Source organism: Hyaena hyaena, unplaced genomic scaffold, assembly GCF_003009895.1.
Source record: "Hyaena hyaena isolate Hyena2069 unplaced genomic scaffold, ASM300989v1 scaffold_783, whole genome shotgun sequence".
Classification (NCBI taxonomy): domain Eukaryota; kingdom Metazoa; phylum Chordata; class Mammalia; order Carnivora; family Hyaenidae; genus Hyaena; species Hyaena hyaena.
In genome coordinates, this window is record NW_024081416.1 from 341,509 (window position 1) to 362,798 (window position 21,290).

Here is a 21,290-nt window from a genome sequence, read left to right on the forward strand (position 1 = left end):
GGATAATGACTTAAAGATAGAATCTGGTCTCTCTGAGGAACAGCCGGGTCTAGTAAGAATTAGCCATTTTAGCAGCTTGGAATGCTCAGGATCATTCCAGACCTTTCTACAGTCATATTTCCCCAGTGTCTCCTAATCAAAACTGAAGCAGCCTCTTAGATCTAGTACAGAACACTCTGGATGGAAAGTCATGTGCTCATTCTCCCCTCCCTTTCTTCCCTTCCAGATCATTCCCAATTTCTATCCACCTTTGGAGGGCCACGTGCGACAGGGTGTCTTCTCCTCCCTCAACCACATTGTGGAGAAACGGGTCTTGGCGTAAGAACTTCATGTGCCTGTAGGCAGGTTGGGGGATGGGTTGTTTTTTCTTGTATCACTAGGCGAGGCACATTCAGATACTGTCAGACCACTGCAGACCCTTTTTTCTTGACTAGTATAGAAAGTACTGGCCCCATCGCAGACGGCTGGGAATATGTCCTCTTGACTCTTAAAGAGATTTCTGTCTTGCCGTCATATCCCGAGGCTTTGAGTGCAGCCCGGCTGTGCTGGTCAGCCGTAGACCCGTCTCCCTAAGTGCACGCCGCATTAGAGGTGAGGAGCTGCGAAGTGAACCTTCATTCGTGTTCCCCCCACAGGCATCTGGCTCCCCTGTTCGACAACCCCAAGTTGGATAAGGAGCTGCGGGCAATGCTCAGGGAGAAGTTCCCTGAGTTCTGCAGCTCACCCAGCCCACCTGTGGAAGGTATGGGACCCTCCCTCCCGTCACCTGTGTGGGACACCCAGGGCTCTTAGCCATGTAGGGGGTCTCCCCCGTGCGGGTCTCCACCTCTGACTGTCTGGTTCCGGTTTTCCTTCCCCACTTCCTTTTCTGATGCATTTATGTGTTGTCTTCTCTGGTTCTTTTTCAGTCTGATCTTACCTGACTTGTGCTGCCCTCTCTTGCTCCTCAGCACCTGTTTCTTCTCTCATGAAAAAGTCTCCCCTCCACAGGGAAGGCTTTTCTGGGACGTGTGTCTGCCTTCCCGGCCCCTGGCCCCTGATGCGAGGTGGTCGTGCTGGGTCTCGGGTCTTGCTCCCGGTTACACACACGTGCACCCTTTTGTGTTTTGGGGTAAGACAAACCAAGCAGAGCTTCCCAACTCGGTTTTGAAGTGAAGAGCACTTGGGACCGTCCCTGGTCTCACCTGCTGGATGACACGCGCTCAGCACAGCGGGCACCTCCCTTCCTTTCTTGCTCCTGGCAGAACCGCCTGCCCCTGTGGGAGGTTGTGAGGACAGGAGGGTGTCCTTCAGGCTCTGTGGTGCCCTTGGGTCATGAGCTGCCTGTAAGCCCCCTGCTCCCCAGCCTCCCCTTTCCAGGGTGTCGGCCATGTTAGGTCACAGGAGGCCATCGGGTGCCTTGTCTCTTTCCTCCCAAGTCAAACTTGAGGAGCCGGTTTCCGTGGAGACGGACAACCACATGTCAGACAGGGACGAGGGTTGCTACGACAGTGCGGAGGCAGCCTTCAGCGACGACGAGGAGGACCTCAGCAGCAGAGGTACGTGCGGCATCAAAGGGGCTCGGGTGGCGTCACCCTGAGGGGACCAGGTGGCAGGAGCGGCCTCTGTGTTGCCTGGGCCCCCAAGTTAGTTTTCGTAGCAGGGTCACTAGGTGGGACTCCAGGGCACAGAGCCCCACCCTTGTCTGCTCCCTAGGCTGGGCGCGCCCACACGCAGGGGCGACGCCGAGGGCCCCCTGCACACCCGGTGGCTGTCCCTGTGGCTGGCGTCTGGGCAAATGACTGCTTTCCCTTCAGGAAAGAAGAGAGAATTCCGCTTCCACCCTATCAAGGAGACGGTTGTGGAGGAGCCAGTGGATATCACCCCATATCTTGACCAATTGGACGAGTCCCTAAGGGACAAAGTGCTCCAGCTCCAGAAGGGGAGGTGCGTGCGCGTCCTGTCCTAGGCCTCAGGAGGCCGAGCACCAGCTTCCTCCCTGGTACCGAGCGGGGGTGCTGGGGGCGTGGAGAGGCAGTGGAAGCTCCGGGCTGTGCCTTCTGCCTTTAGATTGTGAGGTTCCTCATTGCCCAACACCTGCTTCTCACCCCATAGTTTCTTTTTTTTATTTATTTTTAATTTTTTTTAACGTTTACTTTTGAGAGAGAGAGAGCAGGGACCGGGGAGGGGCAGAGACAGAAGGAGACACAGAATCCAAAGCGGACTCCAGGCTCCGAGCTGTGAGCACAGAGCCTGACACGGGGCTCGAACTCACGAATTGTGTGAGATCATGACCTGAGCCGAAGTTGGGTGCTTAACTGACTGAGCCACCCAGGTGCCCTAACTCATAGATTATGAGGAAAAGAGCCTCTCAGCACCAAAGCAGGATGGTGGGGATTTCCCTTCTGCATGGAGAGCAGCAAATTCTGCCCTAAAGCGTCCCCCACCCAAGCCAGGATTCACCCAGGCCTCCTTTGCTTTGTCCGTGCGTGAATGTGCTTTGCTGGGTATGTGTCCTGCCCTCTGCTGTCATGTATGTCCCTGCGATTTCCTCTCCATTCTACACTGCAGTGACACCGAGGCCCAATGTGAGGTCATGCAGGAAATCGTGGACCAGGTCCTGGAGGTGAGGGAAACAATCCCCCTTAAGAAGGAAGCAGCGCAGCCCGCCCCGCATAGGACTCCCCATCCAAGCGGCTGACTCCTTCCTTCCCGTGTCCCAGATGGGTCCCCTCTGGCGGGCAGGGCCTCTTGGTCCTGGAGGTGGCTCCGGGTGGTGGGGCCAGTGAGGCTTGGGTCAGGTGGTGAGAACCCACTCCTAGTGTCCCCTCCCAGGAAGACTTCGACTCCGAGCAGCTGTCTGTCCTTGCTTCCTGCCTGCAGGAGCTCTTCAAAGCTCACTTTCGAGGGGAGGTGTTGCCTGAGGAGATCACTGAAGAGTAAGGCTTCTCTCCCTGACCCTCCACCCACCCACAGGAGCCCCAATCCAGGGGGCATCTTGCTGTAGACTTGAGAGAAATAGTTCTTCACTGGTTTTTAAATTTTATTTTCAAGTAATCTCTATACCCCTATGTGGGACTCAAACTTAAAAACCTGAGCTCAAGAGTTGCATGCTCTACCAACTGAGTAAGCCAGGCACCCCTCTCTTCACTTGTTTTTAGTCTCAACGTGTGCCCATTCATTTAAGGGTTTATTTTTGCCTACTGAATTTGGAGTACTGGGCAGTGGACGTGCGTCCTTTCCTGTGAGCCCTGCCCCTGTGCCCAGGGGCCCCAGCCCTTGCTGCTCTAGGTGGCATTGGACCCTTGCCTGTATCCTCCCTGAAGAGCAGGAGTCTCATTTTTTTTTTCTTCTTCTGTTCATTTATATTTGAGAGAGCACGAGCCGGGGAGGGGCAGAGAGAGGGAGACAGAAAATCCCAAGCAGGCTCCATGCTGTCATCAGCGAGCCCCATGTGGGGCTTGAACCCATGAACTGTGAGATCACAACCTGAGCCGAAGTCGGACGTTTAACTGACTGAGGCACCCAGGTGCCCCGGAAATCACATTTTCAATGACAGTCACAACCTAGATTGTGACCGAGCCTCTGCGGCACCGGCAAGTTTACCTTTGGTTAGGACAGGAGCAGGCTGGCGTCTGGCCTCCATAGCGTCTTCCTGCAGCCCACCTTCCCCACTCACGTGGGCTCTTCGGTGTCCCCCCCCCCGCCCCCCGCAGGTCCCTGGAGGAGTCTGTGGGAAAGCCTCTCTACCTGATATTCAGGTAAGGACCCAGCCGTCGGAGGCACTGCCGTTCCATCTTCCCTCCTGTCAGCAGGCATATGCCTCTGTCCTCGGGTCATGGGACTCCTTTCCAGAAGGAAGGGGTGTGCAGGGGGCACAGACAGCCCACACCTCCCCAGAAGCTGCCCAGGAGAGTCTGCCCTGCGTTGAGCTCTGTTCTTTCCTCCCATCTCCCTCGTCCAGAAACCTGTGCCAGATGCAAGAGGACAACAGCAGCTTCTCTCTGCTTCTGGACCTTCTCTCTGAGCTGTATCAGAAACAGCCCAAGATCGGCTACCACCTGCTGTACTACCTGAGGGCCAGGTGGGTAGGAGCCTCCCCTGGGTACGCTGACTCCCCCGCCCGTGGCTGTCATCACCAGGGCCTTCTGTGTGTTTGGGTTTTTTAAATAACAGCTTTAAAGTATATAATTCCGTGGTTTTCAGTTGTTCAAACCATTGCTGCTGGCTACTTTAGAACATTTTCATCCACCCCAGGAGAACCCGTGGGTCCCAGTTAGTAGTCACTTTTCCATTGTCCCTTTCACCTCACCCCTCTTAACCACTGATTTGCTCTCTGTCTTTATAGATTTACTTTTTCTGTTTACTTCATATAAATGGAATCCTACGATGTGTGTTTTTCGTGACCAGCTTTTTTCACTTAGTGTAACGTTTTAGAGTTTTATCCCCATTGTAGCACGAATTGGTACTTCATTCCTGTGTGTGGCCAGATATTGTCCTTCGGCACCACTCACGCATCCGCAGACATTGGTTTGTTTCTGCTTTTTTGTCTGTTGTGAATACAGCTGCTCTGAGCATTCACATACAAGTTTTTACCTGGACATGTGTTTTCAGTTTCCTGCGGTACATGTGCCCAAGAGTGGAACTGTGGGTCAGCACTAACTCTCATTTTAAATTTGTGAGAAACTGCCGGACAGCAGCCGTATTACCTCCCTGCCGGCAGCGTGGGAGGGCGCCAGTGTTTGAGGTGCTCCCCAACGGCGCCAGTCGTCATCTGGCTTTTTGGTTACAGCCATCCTGATGGGTGCGAAGTGATGTCTCCTGGTGGTTTTGATTTGTGTTTTCCTGATGGTTATGATGTTGAGCATCTTTTCACGTGCTTATTAGTGGCTATTTGCATATTTTCTTTGGAGAAATGTCTTTTCAGATCCTCTCCTGTTTTTTTAATGTTTATTTTTGAGAGAGAGAGAGAGAGAGAGAGAAAGAGCGCGTGCGCAACCAAGAGAGCCCGACGCGGGGCTCGAACCCACGAACCGTGAGATCATGGTCTGAGCCAAAGTCGGTTGCTTAACCAACTCAGCCACCCAGGCGCCCCTCTTTATTGTTGATTTTTTTTTTATTTAAATTTTTTTTTTTTTTTTTTTTATGTTTTATTTATTTCTAGGAGAGAGAGAGAGAGAGAGAGACAGCGTGAGCAGGGGAGGGTCAGAGAGAGAGGGAGACACAGACTCTGAAACAGGCTCCAGGCTCTGAGCTGGCAGTCAGCACAGAGCCCGACGCGGGGCTCGAACCCACGAACCGCGAGATCATGACCTAAGCGAAAGTCGGACGCGTAACCAACTAAGCCACCCAGGCGCCCCTATTGTTGATTTTTAAGAAGGTTTTTGTTTTGTTTTGTATTTGTTTTAGTATTCTGGATACAAGTCCCTTATGAAACATCTGGTTTACAAATATTTTCTCATTCTGCAGGTTGTCTTTTCATTCCCTTGATGGCTCCTTTGAGACACAGAAGTTTTACATGTTATTGAGTCCAGTTTACCTTTTCTTCTGTCACTTGGGCTTGTGGCATCATGCAGATTTACTCCTGTGTTTTCTCAAGTCTGTGGTTTTTAGTCTTTATGTTCAGGCCTTACCTTCTCCTGAGTGTCTCTTGTGTGATGTGCGGTGGGGTCCCCTGTGTCCCTGCCCCTCTCCTGTGTTGGACTGTCACCAGTTGGCAGCTTCGTTGATTGTGGGCAGCACCCTGTCCGGAGCCCTGAGGAAGGCAGGGGAGGGCCACGAGACAGATTAGCCCAGAGCGTCGGGGGCAGCCGGAAGCCCGGGGACGGGCTGCTGGCTCAGGCCTCACTGGTCTTGCAGCAAAGCCGCTGCCGGGAAGATGAACCTGTATGAGTCCTTCGCCCAGGCCACCCAGCTGGGCGACCTGCACACCTGCTTGATGATGGACATGAAGGCCTGTCAGGAGGATGACGTGCGGCTTCTGTGTCACCTCACCCCCTCCATCTACACAGAGGTCAGTGTCTGTGCTGGACTGCCAGGGAGGGGGGCGGCTGTGCGGGGCGGGCTCACTGCATACGGCCCTGACCCTCCTTTACCCACCCCTGCTGGCCTCAGTGGACCCCTCCCCCCCATTAAAAGTGAAAAAATGTCTTTTATTCTGTGCTTTGTGCTGTGAGTGGGGGCTGGACCTATACACTTGGCTTCTTAGCTCTGGCCAGACCGTGTGGACCCAGGACAGGCCCCGGCCACATCCACACTCACACACTGCAGGCCCTCCTGCCCTCTGATGGTCGCCCTCAGTTTCTCTCCAGTGGCTCCCAAAGACCACAGCCTTTGTGGTGGAGACTCTCATCCCCTGTTCACTCTCCATCTTCTCTAGGGACTGGGACACCAGAGGAGGCACCACCCCTTCCTCCTCTCGGTGAAAGTCCCCAGGAACAGGGACATCAGGGCATAGGGTGTGAGCATAATAGGAGGAACTGCGATCTCCCCAGAACCTGCGGGGGTGGGGGCGGGGGCGGGGGCGTGCCCAGCATGTGGCAGTTTCCTCCCCTGCTCCCTCCCAGGAAGAGAACCTGCCTGCCCCGCATGCACCCTAAACACTCTGCACCTTCTCTTCTTTGCCTGAGGGTTTATATGGACTGGATTTACTTTTATTGCCAGAGACACAAAGCCTTATTTTGCTACCGCTGCCGCACGGCACTCCCCATCACATCCAATCCTTGATTCTACTTCCATCTCTAGACCGCTCCCAGTTCCTTTCCTGACACACACACCCTCCTCGCAGTGTGGACACAAAGAGAACAAATCTCAGTTATTGAAAGATTAGAGTCCCGGCTTCACAACTGTCGGATCTTTGTTTAGGGACTTGCGTTAGGGCCCCACGCCTGCCCAGCCCTGCTGTCCCCTGAGCGTGCCAGAAGGAAGAGGGTTGAGTTAGGAGGTGCAAGCCGAGGGGGCACCCTGGACCCCTACTCCAGCTTCTGTCATTTTCTGGCCAGTTTCCAGATGAGACCTTGCGGAGCGGCGAGCTGCTGAACATGATCGTGGCTGTTATTGACTCTGCACAGGTGCACGAGGAGCTCTCATCAAGGGAAAAGCCGGCTGAGGGGGGCCAGGACCTCACTGCGCCTGTGTGGCCTCAGGCCTGGGGGCTGGAAGGGAAGTGGATCCCCTGGGAGGCAGGCTGGGCTCATTCTCTGCGTTATCTGGGCCCTCCAGTTCCACAAGGAAAGTGAGGAGGTGGTGGTGGTGGTGGTGGGTGGGTGGGTGGATGGGGTGTTTTGTTTTAGCTCTCAACTGGCCTTCCCCTTGGCTCAGGATGAAAATGATCAGGCCATTGACCTTTCCACTGTGCACAGGGCCCCCAGGAGACCAGCTTTGCTAATGCATTCTCCTACTGAACTGGGGTCCATTTCTGTTCCTCGGGGCCACTCCTGTGCCCCATTTATGACAGAGAAGCTGTTCTTTCTTGGCTTTTCTCCTGCCCATACTTCTTTCCCAGAGCAGAGCCTCCCACGGCCCTTCACCCCTCCTCAGGCACAGGACGGGGATGGGACCTGGCAGACTTGGGCCGGGTAGACAAGTTGGCTTCTCCCTCTGCTGGCACGGCATGGAAACCACTTTAATGGTTTTTGTTTTTTTTGTGTTTTTTTAAAACCTGTTTTGCCCCCAAACAGGCCTGGTGCTCTTCACCAGCCCCTTGACCCTTCAGAAATCCAGCATCCATCATTTCCTCCCCAGCCCTTTAAACTAGGTTCTCATTTCCTCTGGCTTTTCCCCCTGTGCGCCCTCCTGCCCCTCCTTCCATACTAGCTGCTCTGCCTCTTTTAGAACCAATGGGTTTTGCCTTCTTCCTCCCCCTCCTTAGCTCCAGGAGCTGGTCTGCCATGTGATGATGGGAAACCTGGTTATGTTTCGAAAGGACTCCGTCCTCAACATACTCAGTAAGTGAGCAGACCCCTTCAGACACCTGGGGGAGAAAGGAGTGGCATCCCTGGGTATTTTCTAGGGATAGCGGAGCTGGCTATGGGGCTGCAAATGGGATAGGCCGCCGCTGTGCCATGCGGTGTGGGCCTGGGCAGTGTCTCTGGATCTGTTTCTTGCTTAGGCTGTGGGAATACAGAAGCGATACGAACCCTTCGGAAATAACCCTTTGTGTGGAAAGGGAGAGGATCTGTAGTGTCGGTCACTGTCCCCACCTGTATACCAGCCCTGCTTGGGATGCTGGTAGTCCGTGGATTAGCCCTGTGTGTGCGTGTAGTCCGTGGATTAGCCCTGTGTGTGTGTGTGTGTGTGTGTGTGTGTGAGAGAGAGAGAGAGAGAGAGAGAACGCACCCCTTCTCTGTCCCCTGCAGTCCAGAGCCTGGACTGGGAGACTTTTGAGCAGTACTGTGCGTGGCAGCTCTTCCTGGCCCACAACATCCCCTTGGAGACCATCATCCCCATCCTGCAGCACCTCAAGTACAAAGGTGAGTACGGTCGCAGGCAGCGAGAATAGGGGGAGGGACAGGGGAAGGCCGAGGCCCCACTGCTGCCCCTCCCGGAGGCAGAGTGCTGAAGTGCCCGTCAGCCACTCCGGCTCTTTGGAGACGTGCTGCAGGCCGGCCACGCCGCGCCAGGCAGGAGCAGGGGCTCAGGAGCAGCGGCGGGTTGTCCTCCCCTGGAAGACCGTGCTTGCTGCTTCGAGTGGCTGTGGATTGGGGGACGGGAGACGTGCTAGGATTCCCCCCGGAATTCTGCCCTCTCAACAGCTTCTACCTGCCCATCCCCCCGACCCCTTACAGAGCACCCAGAGGCCCTGTCTTGCCTGTTGCTTCAGCTCCGAAGGGAGAAGTAAGTTCTACGTGCAGGGAGTCGAGCTCCCAGTGATCGTGCTCCAAAAGATAAGCCCCCTGAGAAGGGCTCCTGTCCTCCTTCAGGAGGCTGGCCACACTCCCTCCTGTTGTGCACATCTGCTGTTGTGCCCTTCCCCCACCATGATTTACCAACAGGCAGCTCCCCTGGGATCCGGGCTTGGCTTCCTCTCAGCTTCGCACCCCTGCCCACCAGGAGCTGCCCTGGGAGGAGGGGGTGGGGTGGGGACCGGACATCCCTGTTTCCTGCTCCCCACCCCCCCTCTCCTGAGGCCACAGGGCTAACATGGAGGAGGCCCCTCTGCCCTCCAGCGCTGGCGCTTTCCCAGCAGCTGGGTATTGTCTCCTTCCTACCTCTTTCCTGCCTTCCACCTTGTTTACTCTCACCTGAGACATCAGAGGCGGTACAGCTGCGTGTCCTTCGGGAAGTGGGCAGGTTGGGGGCTGTGGCCTGCCAGTCCCTCCCCAGCGCCTCCTCGGGCTGGACACTGCGCCTCCCTGGCCCCACTTCCTGACTGTTCTGGGCAAGGTGGGGGAGATTCGGTGAGCCACTTCCCCAGCACGTGCCAGCTACCACCACAGAACCCGAAGAATCGGTTCTGTGTCCCGGCCGTGAAACCAGCTTTCCTGGGCCCAGAGAGAAGAGGGAGAGGGTGTGAGAGCAGGAAGCTGCAGACTCGGGTGGGGCGTCGATGGCTGAGGTTTGGGAAATAAGTAGGTGGGAGAGAGCAGGGGTTCCTGAGGGCCCTCCCTCACGCCCCCAGGCCCAGCGAGGAGATGGTGAAGATGGTGCTGAGCAGGCCGTGCCATCCCGACGACCAGTTCACCACCAGCATCCTGCGGCACTGGTGCATGAAGCACGACGAGCTGCTTGCTGAGCACATCAAGTCCCTGCTCATCAAGAACAACAGCCTCCCTCGCAAGAGGCAGAGGTGGGACTTGGGCCCTCGTCCGCTGGTCAGGGGGTGACATCTAGTGGCCCAAAGCTGCATGGTGTCCGGGGTGGCCCTTTCCCCTCTTTGCCTAGTGCCCTGCGGCTGGCCCCTGCTCTACTCCACCCTTCCCCACAGGGGCTGCCCCCTGGTGGGAGTGGGGGGGTCCCCACGCTCCTCGAGCCCTCCCCTCGAGCTCAGACTCGGGCTGTGAGCCTCCTGCAGCCTGAGGAGCTCCAGCAGCAAGCTGGCGCAGCTGACCCTGGAGCAGATCCTGGAGCACTTAGACAACCTTCGTCTCAACCTGACCAACACCAAGCAGAACTGTACGCATCCCAGACCCCCGGCCCAGGGCGGGTGGGGGCGGCCCCGAGAGCTGGAGGGGCGGCTGCGCCTCTCACTGCCCCTTCTTCCCCGGCCCCCCTCCTCCCTCTAGTTTTTAGCCAGACCCCGATTCTGCAGGCCCTGCAGCACGTGCAGGCGAGCTGTGACGAGGCGCACAAGATGAAGTAAGGCTCCCGCTTTGGGCCTTGGGAAGGTGGGAGGCCCCCCGGGGCGGACGCCTGCTGGGAGTGAGGCTCCAGGGGCCGGAGGAGGCAGGCAGGGGTGTGCTCCAGGGCTCCGCCTTCTCGCGCTCAGGTTCAGCGATCTCTTCTCCCTGGCTGAGGAGTACGAGGACTCGTCCACCAAGCCGCCCAAGAGCCGGAGGAAAGCAGCTCTGTCCAGCCCGCGTAGTCGCAAGAACGCCGCCCAGCCGCCCAACGCCGAGGAGGAGTCCGGCTCCAGCAGTGCCTCCGTGAGCGCCCCCGCCGCCGCGCAGAGCAGCAGTGGGAGCGGGTGTGGGGCCAGCAGCTGCCCAGGCTAGTGACCCCCCCCACTCCCGAAATCTCTTCCAGGAGGAAGAAGACACAAAACCGAAGCCCACCAAGCGGAAACGGAAAGGGTCCTCTGCAGTGGGGTCTGACAGTGACTGAGGCCCCGTGTTCCCCGACCCGCCCTGGTTGGACTGCCCTCCCCTCCTTGGTGAATCAGAGGTTAATAAGGGCTGGGGAGACCGTGGGGAGCCCTCTCTCCCCCAGCCCAGAGCTCGCCTGCCTGCCGGGGAGGATGCGCTGCCTCCTGTGGCTCGGCCTGAGAAGCTGCCCCGCAGCCCCTGCTCCTGCCCCTCCTCTCTCGGGGGAGGCCCGGCCCCACCACACTGCTGCTCCTCCCCACTCCCCTCCCACGGAAGCCAGAGGCTGCGGGAAACCTGGCCCTCGCAGGTCCTCCGACCCTGCCCCTCCCCAGCCTCCCAAAGAGAAGAGAAATGGCTACTGGGGCTGCTGGCCAGAGAGGCCAGGCATGGGAGTGGAGACGGTGCGGATGCCCCTTCCCGCGTCACCCGTCAGGCCCTGACTTGCTCCGAACGGCCATTTCATTAGTTGCCCTCTGTCCTGCGTGCAGCGGGCATTTCATCAGTGACGTCGTGGTCCACCTGCCGGCTGGCAACATGGGGCAGGTGCCGCGGCTCGGGCAGGGACGCGGGGCGGGGGGGGGGTAGGCCGCACCCACGGGCCTGCACGCTGGTGTTGGCCTGGCGTCGGCACTCCAGGCTGGGCCGGAGCCCTGGACTCCCAGAGGGAGCCTCGGCCGCAGAACGTCAAATAGTCCTATCTCCTTGGCTCTGTTTTGTTTTGTTTTGGCAGAGATAATCGCGTTTTAAAAGTTTTTAAATGACAATAAAACAAGCCAGAACCTCATTTGTGCCTTCGCTGCCCCTGCCTACCCTGGAGCCACCTACGGGGCCGGCGCCTCCTTTGTGGCCCTGAAAGGCCCCGGCTTCCTGCCCACCCTTGTCTGCAGGGAGGGGGGCTTTGGCTGCAGCGCCCCCACCTGCCTAGCCTCCCTGCTGACAAGGGCCGAGGGCCAGGCCCTAACCTGTCCGGGCGCCATCTCCCTGCTCCTCTCTCCTCGGCGGAAGTTACCTGTCCCGCCGAGTAGGTCCACGCGGTACCCAGTACCGGAGGCTGCTTCAGCGGGAGGCTGCCCAACTCGGATTCTGGAGGACCGACGTGCACCTGGGGGCGGTGCTCAGCTCCCAGCGAGAAGGGACCCTCTGTGTTCCGCGGTCGGCCCGCTCGCCCCCCCTCGCGTCCCCGCAGAAGAGAGCCCCTCGGCTGGCCTGGAGGCCGACTGAGGCGGGACGAGTGACGTCTGGGTGGCGGACAGACCCCGCCTTCAAATTGGTCTTTTACAGAATCCAGTCTCCTCTCCCTCGGAGCCACTGCTCAGGCCTCTCCCACCCCCACCCCCACCCCCTCTCTCCTTCCCGTTTCCTCCTCCCCAGTTAAACCCAGGATGGAAAGCGTTCGCCGGCCCCGAGTTGTTGGCGCCCTCGCCCGAAGGGAGGGGCCTCCGCCGTCGTCCCTCCAGGGCGGGCCCCCCCCCCCCCCCGGGCCCCCAGCCTTCCCCAGGCGCAGCTGCTGGCGCCGGGGGAGGGCGCGTCGGGCCCGGGGGCCCAAGTTCCTCGGAGTGTCTGGGGAGAGCCGGGGGCGTCCTCGGGCCGGGACTCCGCCGGCCGGCCAGATGCCCGAGCCGCCCTGGGGGAGAAAACCCGGTCCCGGGAGGGTGTGGGTTCCCGGCTATCGGGGAGCGAGCGCGCACAGGGCGGGCCGCGACGCTGGGGAGGGCGGGGAGCCCGGGGCCGCCCCCCCACGCTCTCCTGGCCTCGGCTGCGCGCTTTTGCGGGGGAGGGGGGCGAGCGGGTGGGAAAGGGGCGTGTGCCTGCGCACGCGCGCTCCCGGGAAGGAGAGCCCGCAGCGCAAAAGCGAGCGGCCCTAGTTTTCGGAAGGGAGCGGCGGGGCCGAGCGGAGGACGAGGGCACCATGGCCGCGCTCCTGCTGCTGCCGCCGCTGCTGCTGCTGCCGCCGCTGCTGCTGCTGCTGCGGAGGCTGCACGTCTGGCCGCGGCTGCGCTGGCTCGCGGCGGACTTGGCCTTCGCGGTGCGCGTCCTGCGCTGCAAACGGGCTCTCCGAGCGCGCGCCCTGGCCGCGGCCGCCGCCGACCCGAGGGGCCCCGAGGGGGGCTGCAGCCTGGCCTGGCGCCTCGCGCAACTGGCCCGGCAGCGCCCCGCGCACATCTTCCTCATTCACGGCGCGCGGCGCTTTAGCTACGCGGAGGCCGAGCGTCAGAGCAACCGGGCTGCGCGCGCTTTCTTGCGCGCGCGGGGCTGGGACGCGGGGCCGGGCGGCGGCGCGGGGGACGAGCGGGCCGCCGGGGCGGCCGGCGCCGCGGCCCCTCTGGCCCCCGGGGCCACCGTGGCGCTGCTCCTCCCCGCTTGCCCGGAGTTCCTGTGGCTCTGGTTCGGGCTGGCCAAGGCCGGCCTGCGCGCGGCCTTTGTGCCCGCCGCCCTGCGCCGGGGTCCCCTGCTGCACTGCCTCCGCAGCTGCGGCGCGCGCGCGCTGGTGCTGGCGCCAGGTGAGGCCCAGGCTGCGGGCCGGCGGGGCGGGGCGCGGCCCGGGAGGAGGCCGAGCCGCTCACAGGGGCTGGAAAGGTGCTTGCTTGGGGGGTTGAGTCCGGGTTTGCGAGGGGACGGAGCTAGGTCTTCGCTTCCCAGAACGGTGACGGGAGACTCGCACCCTTCGCCCTCCCCCGAGAGGAGTGAGGCGGCGTGGAGGGGCGGGGGAGGCGCGGGTGGGCTGTGGGGTGGGGACGCATTCTGGGCCACCGCGCTACCTCTTCCCACCCCGTCCAGAGCTCCTGGAGTCCCTGGAGCCTGACCTGCCGGCCCTGAGCGCCATGGGGCTCCGCCTTTGGGCTGCAGGCCCCGGAGCCCGTCTTGCCGGAATCCGCGATGTGCTGGCCGAGGCCTCGGCTGAAGCCGATGAGCCTGTGCCGGGGTACCTGTCCGCCCCCCAGAACGTAATGGACACGTGCCTGTACATCTTCACCTCTGGCACCACGGGTGAGCACTGGACACCAGACTCCCCCCACCCTCCACGGAACTAAGAGGAAGGCAAAGCACTGGGGGCCGGAGCCGTAGTCGCCGCTCCTAGGCCGCTCCTCCGCCTCCGACCAGGGCTGGTCCCAACCAGACTATTCATTTCTGCCGCTCTTCCTCACTTCTCCACCTCCCAGAGCTTCCCGCCATGTCCAGGACAGCTTGGCATCAGCCTCAGCCTTGGCTTTTTCTGCGGAAACGCAGCAGGGGCAGAGGGAGGCAGGGCCAGGAGCTCCGACACGCCCTCCCCTCCCACCCACAGGCCTCCCCAAGGCGGCGCGGATTAGCCACCTGAAGCTCCTGCAGTGCCAGGGATTCCACCAGCTGTGCGGCGTCCACCCCGAGGATGTCATCTACCTTGCCCTCCCGCTCTACCACATGTCTGGCTCCCTGTTGGGCATTGTGGGCTGCCTGGGCATTGGTCAGTCTCTCCCACGCCCGCCTCGACCCTCCCCACCCGCTTTAGTCCTCCAGCAAACTTGTTTCCTAGCAAACATTTATTAAGGACATCCGGTGGTACGCTCACCCGGGGATGCTTCCCGAGGAGGGGGGAGGCCGAGGTCTCCTCTCCAAGAACTCCTGCTACAGCGAGAAGCGCCACCCGCTCAGCCTAGAGGCTGCGCAGCTGGGGGGGGGCCTCCAGACTCCACGGGCGGGCGCGGAGGGCGTGCGTGGCAGCCCGGGGTTGGGGGGAAGCAAATGGAGAAGAAGGTTGGGACCTGGGGGCCGGGCATACACGATGCACTGTTTGGGGACAGGAAGTAGGGAAAGGGCGTTAACCTCTAAGACACTGGAGAGAAAGCAAGAGGGCCACCTCGGCCTGCAGTTGACGGTCCCAGCAGGGCCTTCCCAGAATGACAGACACTGCAGTGAAAGCCGCGAAGGGGGCGTCAGAATGACACTGCAGCGAAGGGAGGGACGGGGTCAGGTCTTCCCCCCACAGCCCTCAGTCTCCCTTCCTTCCCCCTTCCCTCCCCGCTTCTGGCAGGGGCCACAGTGGTGCTCAAGTCCAAGTTCTCAGCTGGCCATTTCTGGGACGACTGCCAGCAGCACGGGGTGACCGTGTTCCAGTACATCGGGGAGTTATGCCGATACCTTGTCAACCAGCCCCCGGTGCGTGGGCACGTCCTGGGCAGAGCTGCCACCGCAGGGCAGGGAGACGGGGCAGGACGAGAAGGGCAGGCAGGGTGGGGAGAAGGCCCTGGGATGTGGGGGCTTCACTTTTGGGAGCTGGCATCTTGCTGTTGAACCTGGTGCCCATCCCCCCTCATCTCAGTGCCAGGCAGAACGGGGACATAAGGTCCGACTGGTGGTGGGCAGCGGGCTGCGCCCGGACACCTGGGAGCGTTTTGTGCGGCGCTTCGGGCCGGTGCAGGTGCTGGAGACGTATGGCCTAACGGAGGGCAACGTTGCGACTTTCAACTACACGGGACAGCCGGGTGCCGTGGGGCGAGCTTCCTGGGTCTACAAGGTAAGGGGGCTGGGAAGGAGCTGGAGACCCGCGGAGGGGTGGAGGGGTGGAGGGGTGGAGGGCGGGGCTGGCAGGGGCTGGAGACGTATGGCCTAACGGAGGGCAACGTTGCGACTTTCAACTACACGGGACAGCCGGGTGCCGTGGGGCGAGCTTCCTGGGTCTACAAGGTAAGGGGGCTGGGAAGGAGCTGGAGACCCGCGGAGGGGTGGAGGGGTGGAGGGGTGGAGGGGTGGAGGGCGGGGCTGGCAGGGAGAGGCTCCTGCAACTGAAATGACCCGGTGCCGGGGGCTCCCTTCCCCCAGCATGTCTTCCCTTTCTCTTTGATTCGCTATGATGTCACCACAGGGGAGCCGATGCGGGACACCCGGGGGCACTGTGTGGCCGCATCTCCAGGTTGGTGCTCCGGTGGGGGTGAGGCTGGCGAAAGGTTGGAATCGGAGAGCGGGTGAGGGGCCAGGAAGCTCTGGGCGAGGTGCACAGCTCCCCCTGACCCCAGTGACTCTGCAGGTGAGCCCGGGCTGCTGGTGGCCCCAGTGAGCCCACAGTCCCCCTTCCTGGGCTACGCTGGGGGGCCCGAGCTGGGCCGGGGGAAGCTGCTGAAGGACGTCTTCCGGCCTGGAGATGTTTTCTTCAACACTGGAGACCTGCTGGTCTGCGACGACCAGGGCTTCCTTCGCTTCCATGACCGGACCGGAGACACCTTCCGGTATCTGTCCGTGACTGGCTCCCGTCCTGGACATCTGACCTCCGTGACGCAGCCCCCCAAACCCAGCCCCTCCCCCGAGCCCTCCTCTCAGACCCGCTAAACGCTCGTTCCCTGTGACCGTCTGGCACCGCCCGCGCCCCGGCCCGCGCCCCGCCCCCACGCCCGGCCCCGCCCCCACGCCGGCCAGGCCCCGCCCCCGCCCCACCTCCGCCCGCCCCCACGCCGGCCCGCCCCCGCCCGCCAGGCCCCGCCCCGCCCCCAGGCTCTGAAGCTCTGCCCTCCTGTAGGTGGAAAGGGGAGAACGTGTCCACGACCGAGGTCGCGGGGGCCTTGGAGTCCCTGGATTTTCTGCAGGAGGTGAACGTCTATGGAGTCACTGTGCCAGGTACCGGAACGCGGGGGGCGGGGGGCGGCCAGCCCGCCACCCTGCCTGGCATTACCTGGGCACAGGGAACGTGAAGCCTGAGGGCGACTCACGGCGACGGCCGTTCCCCCAACGCCGCCAGGGCACGAAGGCCGGGCTGGGATGGCGGCCCTCGTTCTGCGTCCCCCCCACTCTCTGGACCTTGCGCAGCTCTACTGCCACGTTTCTGAGAACCTGCCGCCTTACGCGTGGCCTCGCTTCCTAAGGCTCCAGGTAACCGGCCGCTTCTGCTCCAGCCTCCAGGCCCTGCACCCGCGGCGGTCGCGGCCCCAAGCCGCACGCGGGTTCTCGTGCAACACGGCCCCTGAGGGAGAGAACAGCTCCTTCCTGCACGCGCGCCTTGGCCCCTCCTTCGTGCCCCCTGCGGGCTGTGCTCCTCTTCCCTGCACCCCCCATCCCAAACTCTGACCTCATCCCCCGTCTCCCTGGACCCACCCCTTGACGGAATTCAGGCCAAGTTCCTCCCCCTTCAGTTCCTTCTGACCCCCTCCCAGGAGTCCCTGGCCACCACGGAAACCTTCAAGCAGCAGAAGGTTCGGATGACAAAGGAGGGTTTTGACCCGAGTGCGCTGCCTGACCCCCTCTACGTTCTGGACCGGGCTGGGGGCGCCTACCTGCCCCTCACACCTGCCCGGTACAGTGCCCTCCTGGCTGGGGACCTTCGCATCTGAGAGCCCTCCCTGCCGAGGTGCCTGAGGGAACGACTTTGTGGGGTGGGGGCGTCGTAGGCGCGCGGAGTTCCCCCGGGTCTTTCTTTATACAGGTTTGTAATCATTGTTTTGTAATAAATGGCGCCAGGGCCAACCTCTGATCTGTGGCGTCCGTCTTCCCTGTCGGTGGAACTGCTTTTCGCCCTGACGGTTTCCCCTGGCACAGAGCGCGCACATCTCTGCCCTGACTGCCCGGGGGGGGGGGGGGGGCCGAGCTCCGGGTCTGGACCTGGGCGTTTTCCTCTCAGGCGACCCCACATGATCTTTGTCCTCGGAGAGCCCCTGGTGGCTGATGGCCCGTGCTGTGCCTTCCAGCTGCACTCCCATCTGGGGGTGGGGGGAGCCGAACGGCAGGGGTGCGCAGAGAACCCCCCCCAGCACAGGTGCGGCTGGGCTGAAGAGTCAACCAGGGAAAACAGGTTTGATTTGGTGGGAAAGGATGCTCTGGACACTTCGCTTCCCTCACACTCTGCTAAGGCCAGTCAGCGATGGGGAAGGCGGGGCACTCAGCGCCCTAGCTCAGGTGTGTCTAATTTTGTCACATCTCAGCCGAATGCTCCTAGAAGGAGCGGCCCGAGCTGGGGCCCCTCGGGTTCTGAGGAGCCTCGGAAGCCTTGGAGCAGCGCTCGGAGCGCATGTGCGCGTGCGGCGGCAGGAGCACTTAGGGAAGCGAAAGGAGAAAGGCCCCCAAATGAAGCATCAAAAAAGTTCATGATTAAAAACTTGAAATGATGGGACTCGCACTTCTACTAGAACTAAAGTCCCACCTGTCAGCCCCCCACCCCTCGCCCCAGTCGAGGCGAGTATCGGTAGAGTATGCAACTTTTGATCTTGGGGCTGTGCGTTCAAGCCCTGCACTGTGTGTAAAATTTACTTTAAAATAAATAAAAAATAAAGCCCCCTGGTTTGAGTTGTGGGTCCTCGGGTCTTTCTGCTACTTTCCCTTCGATTATCTTTCATGTTCCAACTCCTCTTCCTAACATGAGAGGTCAGGGGATGGGCCTCGCCAACAACCTCAGCTAATTCCTGTTCCAAAATGTACCCCCACCCTCTACCAGCAAACCCAGTTCAGCATCACCAACAGACTAATTGAGGTGCACACTCAGGTATGGGTGACTTCTTGCACCGACCAATAATCGACGAATTTAGCTCATTCTACTCACCCGTAATTCAACCCAGAAAGTGCAACAGTTAGTGTATGCCTGGGGTGGGGGCATGGGGAGTGGGCAGGGGTGTCTTTTGGCTGACGGGTGTGCGGGGGGGGGGGGAGCATTCCTGCAGCTACTCCCTTTAAGACCCTTAACTCAGCCCGTTTCCAGGACGATGAGCTAAGCAGCTGTCTGTCTCCACCATGGAATCCCACACATCCCCCCCCAACCCTGTTTCATTTGGCCTAAATCTGCGCTGTCCAACATGGTGGCCGCCAGCCACAAGTGTCTACTGAGGGCTTGAATGAGGCTGCTCTGAGATGTGATATAGCTATAAGATACACACCAGGTTTCAAAGACTTAGCACTAAAAAAACCCGCATTTTTATTACATTGTATATTGCTTATATGTTGAAATAGTACTGTTGGATGTATTGGGTTAAATAAACTATAAAAATCAATTTAACTTCTTTATTTTTACTTTTGTAAATGTGGCTACTAGCAAATTTTAAATTACGTACGAGCCAGGCAATATTGCCAACGCACAGTAGCCGGTCTGAGTCCTGTCCCCAACCCTCACTCTGCAGTCCCACAAACACCGAGTGTCACATGTCAGTGGGGGTGCATGCTCTCGAGCCAAAGCACTTTAGCAAAGACCGCTGGAGGGGAGTTCTGCCCCGAGGCTCACAACAGGCGAGCAGGGCTGGCATTTGTCTTCAACATGCAGCCTCAGTACAAAGGTGATCACTGGTAGTAGAAAGTGACAGCTGCGAAAAGCCCCGCTTTAGATCCAAAAGAGGTTTCCCACTTAGCACAATTGAAAATAAATCTTAAAAGAATTTGGTTTTCCTTAAAAAATCCATTAAAATAAAATGAAATGGGATTATAAGTGTGTAAAAAGGAACTGAGCTAATCCTCCAGTATTTCCCTCTCTGAGCTGCAGGAGGGGAAGGCGGCGGTGGCGGAGGTGCAGTCCCCGGCCCCACCCCCGCCCCGGCTTGAGCCCGCCCCGGCCTCACCCCTGCCCCTGCTGTGTACAGCCTCCCCCCCCGACTCCACCCCCGCCCCGGCTGCGAGCCCACCCCCCGGCCCCGCCCCGGCTGCGTGCAGCCCCCGGCCCCACCCCCGCCCCGGCTGTGAGCTCGCCCCCGGCCCGCCCCGGCCCCCCCCCGCCCCCGGCTGTGTGCAGCCCCGGCTCCGGCCCGAGCTGGGCACCCGCCCCGGCTCCAGCGCTGGCCCGGCTGTGCGCCCAGGTGCCCGGGGCCCCGGCCGCGGTCCCACGAAGGCAGGCCCGGCACTGGCCAGGCGGCGGCAAACCGCGGTCCCTGGGGTTGTACAACCAGCGGGATCACCATGGACTCTGCATTCACGTGACCGAAGAGACTCAAGATTTCACGACGCGGGAAGACTACGTGGGATCCCGGGGTCCACGGAGGCGAGGCGAGCCGTCCTGACAGACCGCGAGGCCCGACGGCCTAAGACCTACTCCTGCGACCCCGGCACCACGTCGGCAGCGGGGCGCACCCGGCAGGAGGCTCACCAGGCGGCGCTGGCTTCGGGGCGCCCCTCCCCGCGAACGTCGGCGCCGAGGTCCCGGGGCAGGGCAGCCTCCCACCACCCGGCCGAGGGTGGCCGGAAGGACGCGGACGCGGCACTTCCGGGCGCCCGGCCGCGGGCTGCCTGCGACTGCGCGGCCTCGCGGCGCGCGCGCGGACGGGGGCGGAGCAAGCCCGGCGCGTGGGAGGGGTTTCCGGGTGGGCGGGGCGAGCGCTCCGCGCCTTCGGACGGAGAGTGGCGCCTGCGCTCCGCGTGAAACGGCGAGTGTACCTTCAGTTCGCATCTTACGGCCTCCAGGGGGCAGGACTGGGAGAAGTTGTTTCTAATAGATAAATTGTCTTTATTATCTGCCGCATTTTTTTTGCTTTAATTCCAGTTAGTTATACAATGAGTGTAACATCAGTTTCAGGTGTACAAGGCAGGCGTCACCGCTTGCAGGCATCAGCCGCTGCTCGCAGGTGCGCCCCTTCGCGCCGCCTTCCCGCTCCCCTCGCGTAACCGGCAGTTAGCGCTCTATGAGGAGAACATTTTAGTTAAGATACAATTCACATGCCATGAAATTCACCTTTTTCAAGTGTGAAGTTCAGGGTTTTTTACTATATTCATAAATTTGAGCAGCCATAACTGATAATTTAGATAATTTAGAACATTTTCATCACCCCCGAAAGAAATCTCATTGGCAGTCTCTCTCCATTTCTCTCACCCCGGTCCCTTGCAGCCACGAAAATACTTTGTGTCTCTGGATTTGCCTCTTCAGACACCATATTAGTGCACTCACACAGTATGTGGCCTTTTTTCATGTGGCTTCTTCCACTTGGCATAAAGTGCTCAAACTTCATCCATGCTGTAGCATGTATTGATACTTTATTGCCTTTAAAGAATGTTTATTTTTGAGAGAGACAGAGCTGGAGCAGGGGAGGGGCATAGAGAGGCAGAGGGTGTGAAGGGGGCTCCACGCTGACAGCAGCCGGAAGGGGGGCTTGAACCCAAAACTGTGGGATCATGACCTGAGCCAAAGCCGGATGCGGACGCTTAACCGACTGAGCCACCCAGGTACCCTTCATTACTACTTTTTAAATAATTTAATCATTTATTGAGGTAAAATTCACATAACATAAAATGAGCCATTTTGAAGTGAACAATGCAGTGACATTTAGTACATTCGCGGTGCTGTGCACCACCGTCCCTTCCATTATTCCACAACGGAAGCCCTCATCCATTAAGCAGTTTCTAGTACTACCTGCCCCTCAACCCTCCGCAACCACCAATCTGCATTCTGTCTCTGTAGATTTACCTATTCTGGATATTTCATATGAATGGAATCAAACAATATGTGACCTTTTGTGTATGGTGACTTTGACTTAGCATAAGTTTTTTGTGGCTCATGGCCATTGTGGTATCTATCAGTACTTAATCCTTTTTTATGGCCAATTAATATTCTACTGGATGTATGATGGGTGACGAGTATTAAGAAGGGCACTTGTGACGAGCACCAGGTGTTATATGTAAGTGATGATCACTAAATTC

The 21,290-nt window shown here is 59.9% G+C and overlaps 2 protein-coding genes across 2 annotated transcripts in view; both read left to right on the forward strand.

The window, feature by feature from the left end:
• INTS3 (integrator complex subunit 3) overlaps positions 1-11,884 on the forward strand; it is a 38,773-nt gene extending 26,889 nt beyond the window's left edge. The window contains 18 exon segments of the mRNA XM_039218929.1: positions 227-318; positions 636-742; positions 1,419-1,538; positions 1,797-1,926; positions 2,551-2,605; positions 2,815-2,918; positions 3,696-3,740; positions 3,944-4,063; positions 5,839-5,992; positions 6,981-7,049; positions 7,850-7,925; positions 8,337-8,450; positions 8,766-8,814; positions 9,599-9,766; positions 9,992-10,092; positions 10,203-10,275; positions 10,406-10,562; positions 10,663-11,884. Coding sequence (XP_039074860.1) covers positions 227-318; positions 636-742; positions 1,419-1,538; positions 1,797-1,926; positions 2,551-2,605; positions 2,815-2,918; positions 3,696-3,740; positions 3,944-4,063; positions 5,839-5,992; positions 6,981-7,049; positions 7,850-7,925; positions 8,337-8,450; positions 8,766-8,814; positions 9,599-9,766; positions 9,992-10,092; positions 10,203-10,275; positions 10,406-10,562; positions 10,663-10,740 — 1,812 coding nt within the window. The 3' untranslated portion in view covers positions 10,741-11,884.
• A 666-nt stretch (positions 11,885-12,550) lies between these two features.
• SLC27A3 (solute carrier family 27 member 3) lies at positions 12,551-17,160 on the forward strand. The gene is made up of 10 exons (XM_039218981.1): positions 12,551-13,222; positions 13,500-13,709; positions 14,008-14,166; positions 14,734-14,858; positions 15,022-15,216; positions 15,522-15,612; positions 15,727-15,925; positions 16,213-16,310; positions 16,432-16,562; positions 16,844-17,160. Exons 1-10 carry the CDS (start codon positions 12,631-12,633, stop codon positions 17,018-17,020), a joined length of 1,977 nt encoding a protein of 658 aa, XP_039074912.1. The 5' UTR covers positions 12,551-12,630; the 3' UTR covers positions 17,021-17,160.
• Positions 17,161-21,290: the final 4,130 nt, after the last annotated feature.

What these genes read in the sequence shown, in the direction of transcription:
- SLC27A3 (XM_039218981.1), top strand. Translation starts at nt 12,631, where the DNA reads ATGGCCGCGCTCCTGCTGCTGCCGCCGCTGCTGCTGCTGCCGCCGCTG. An exon ending in ACCTTGTCAACCAGCCCCCG is followed by an intron (nt 14,859 to 15,021) that starts GTGCGTGGGCAC and finishes CCCTCATCTCAG; the next exon opens with TGCCAGGCAGAACGGGGACA. An exon ending in CGGACCGGAGACACCTTCCG is followed by an intron (nt 15,926 to 16,212) that starts GTATCTGTCCGT and finishes GCCCTCCTGTAG; the next exon opens with GTGGAAAGGGGAGAACGTGT.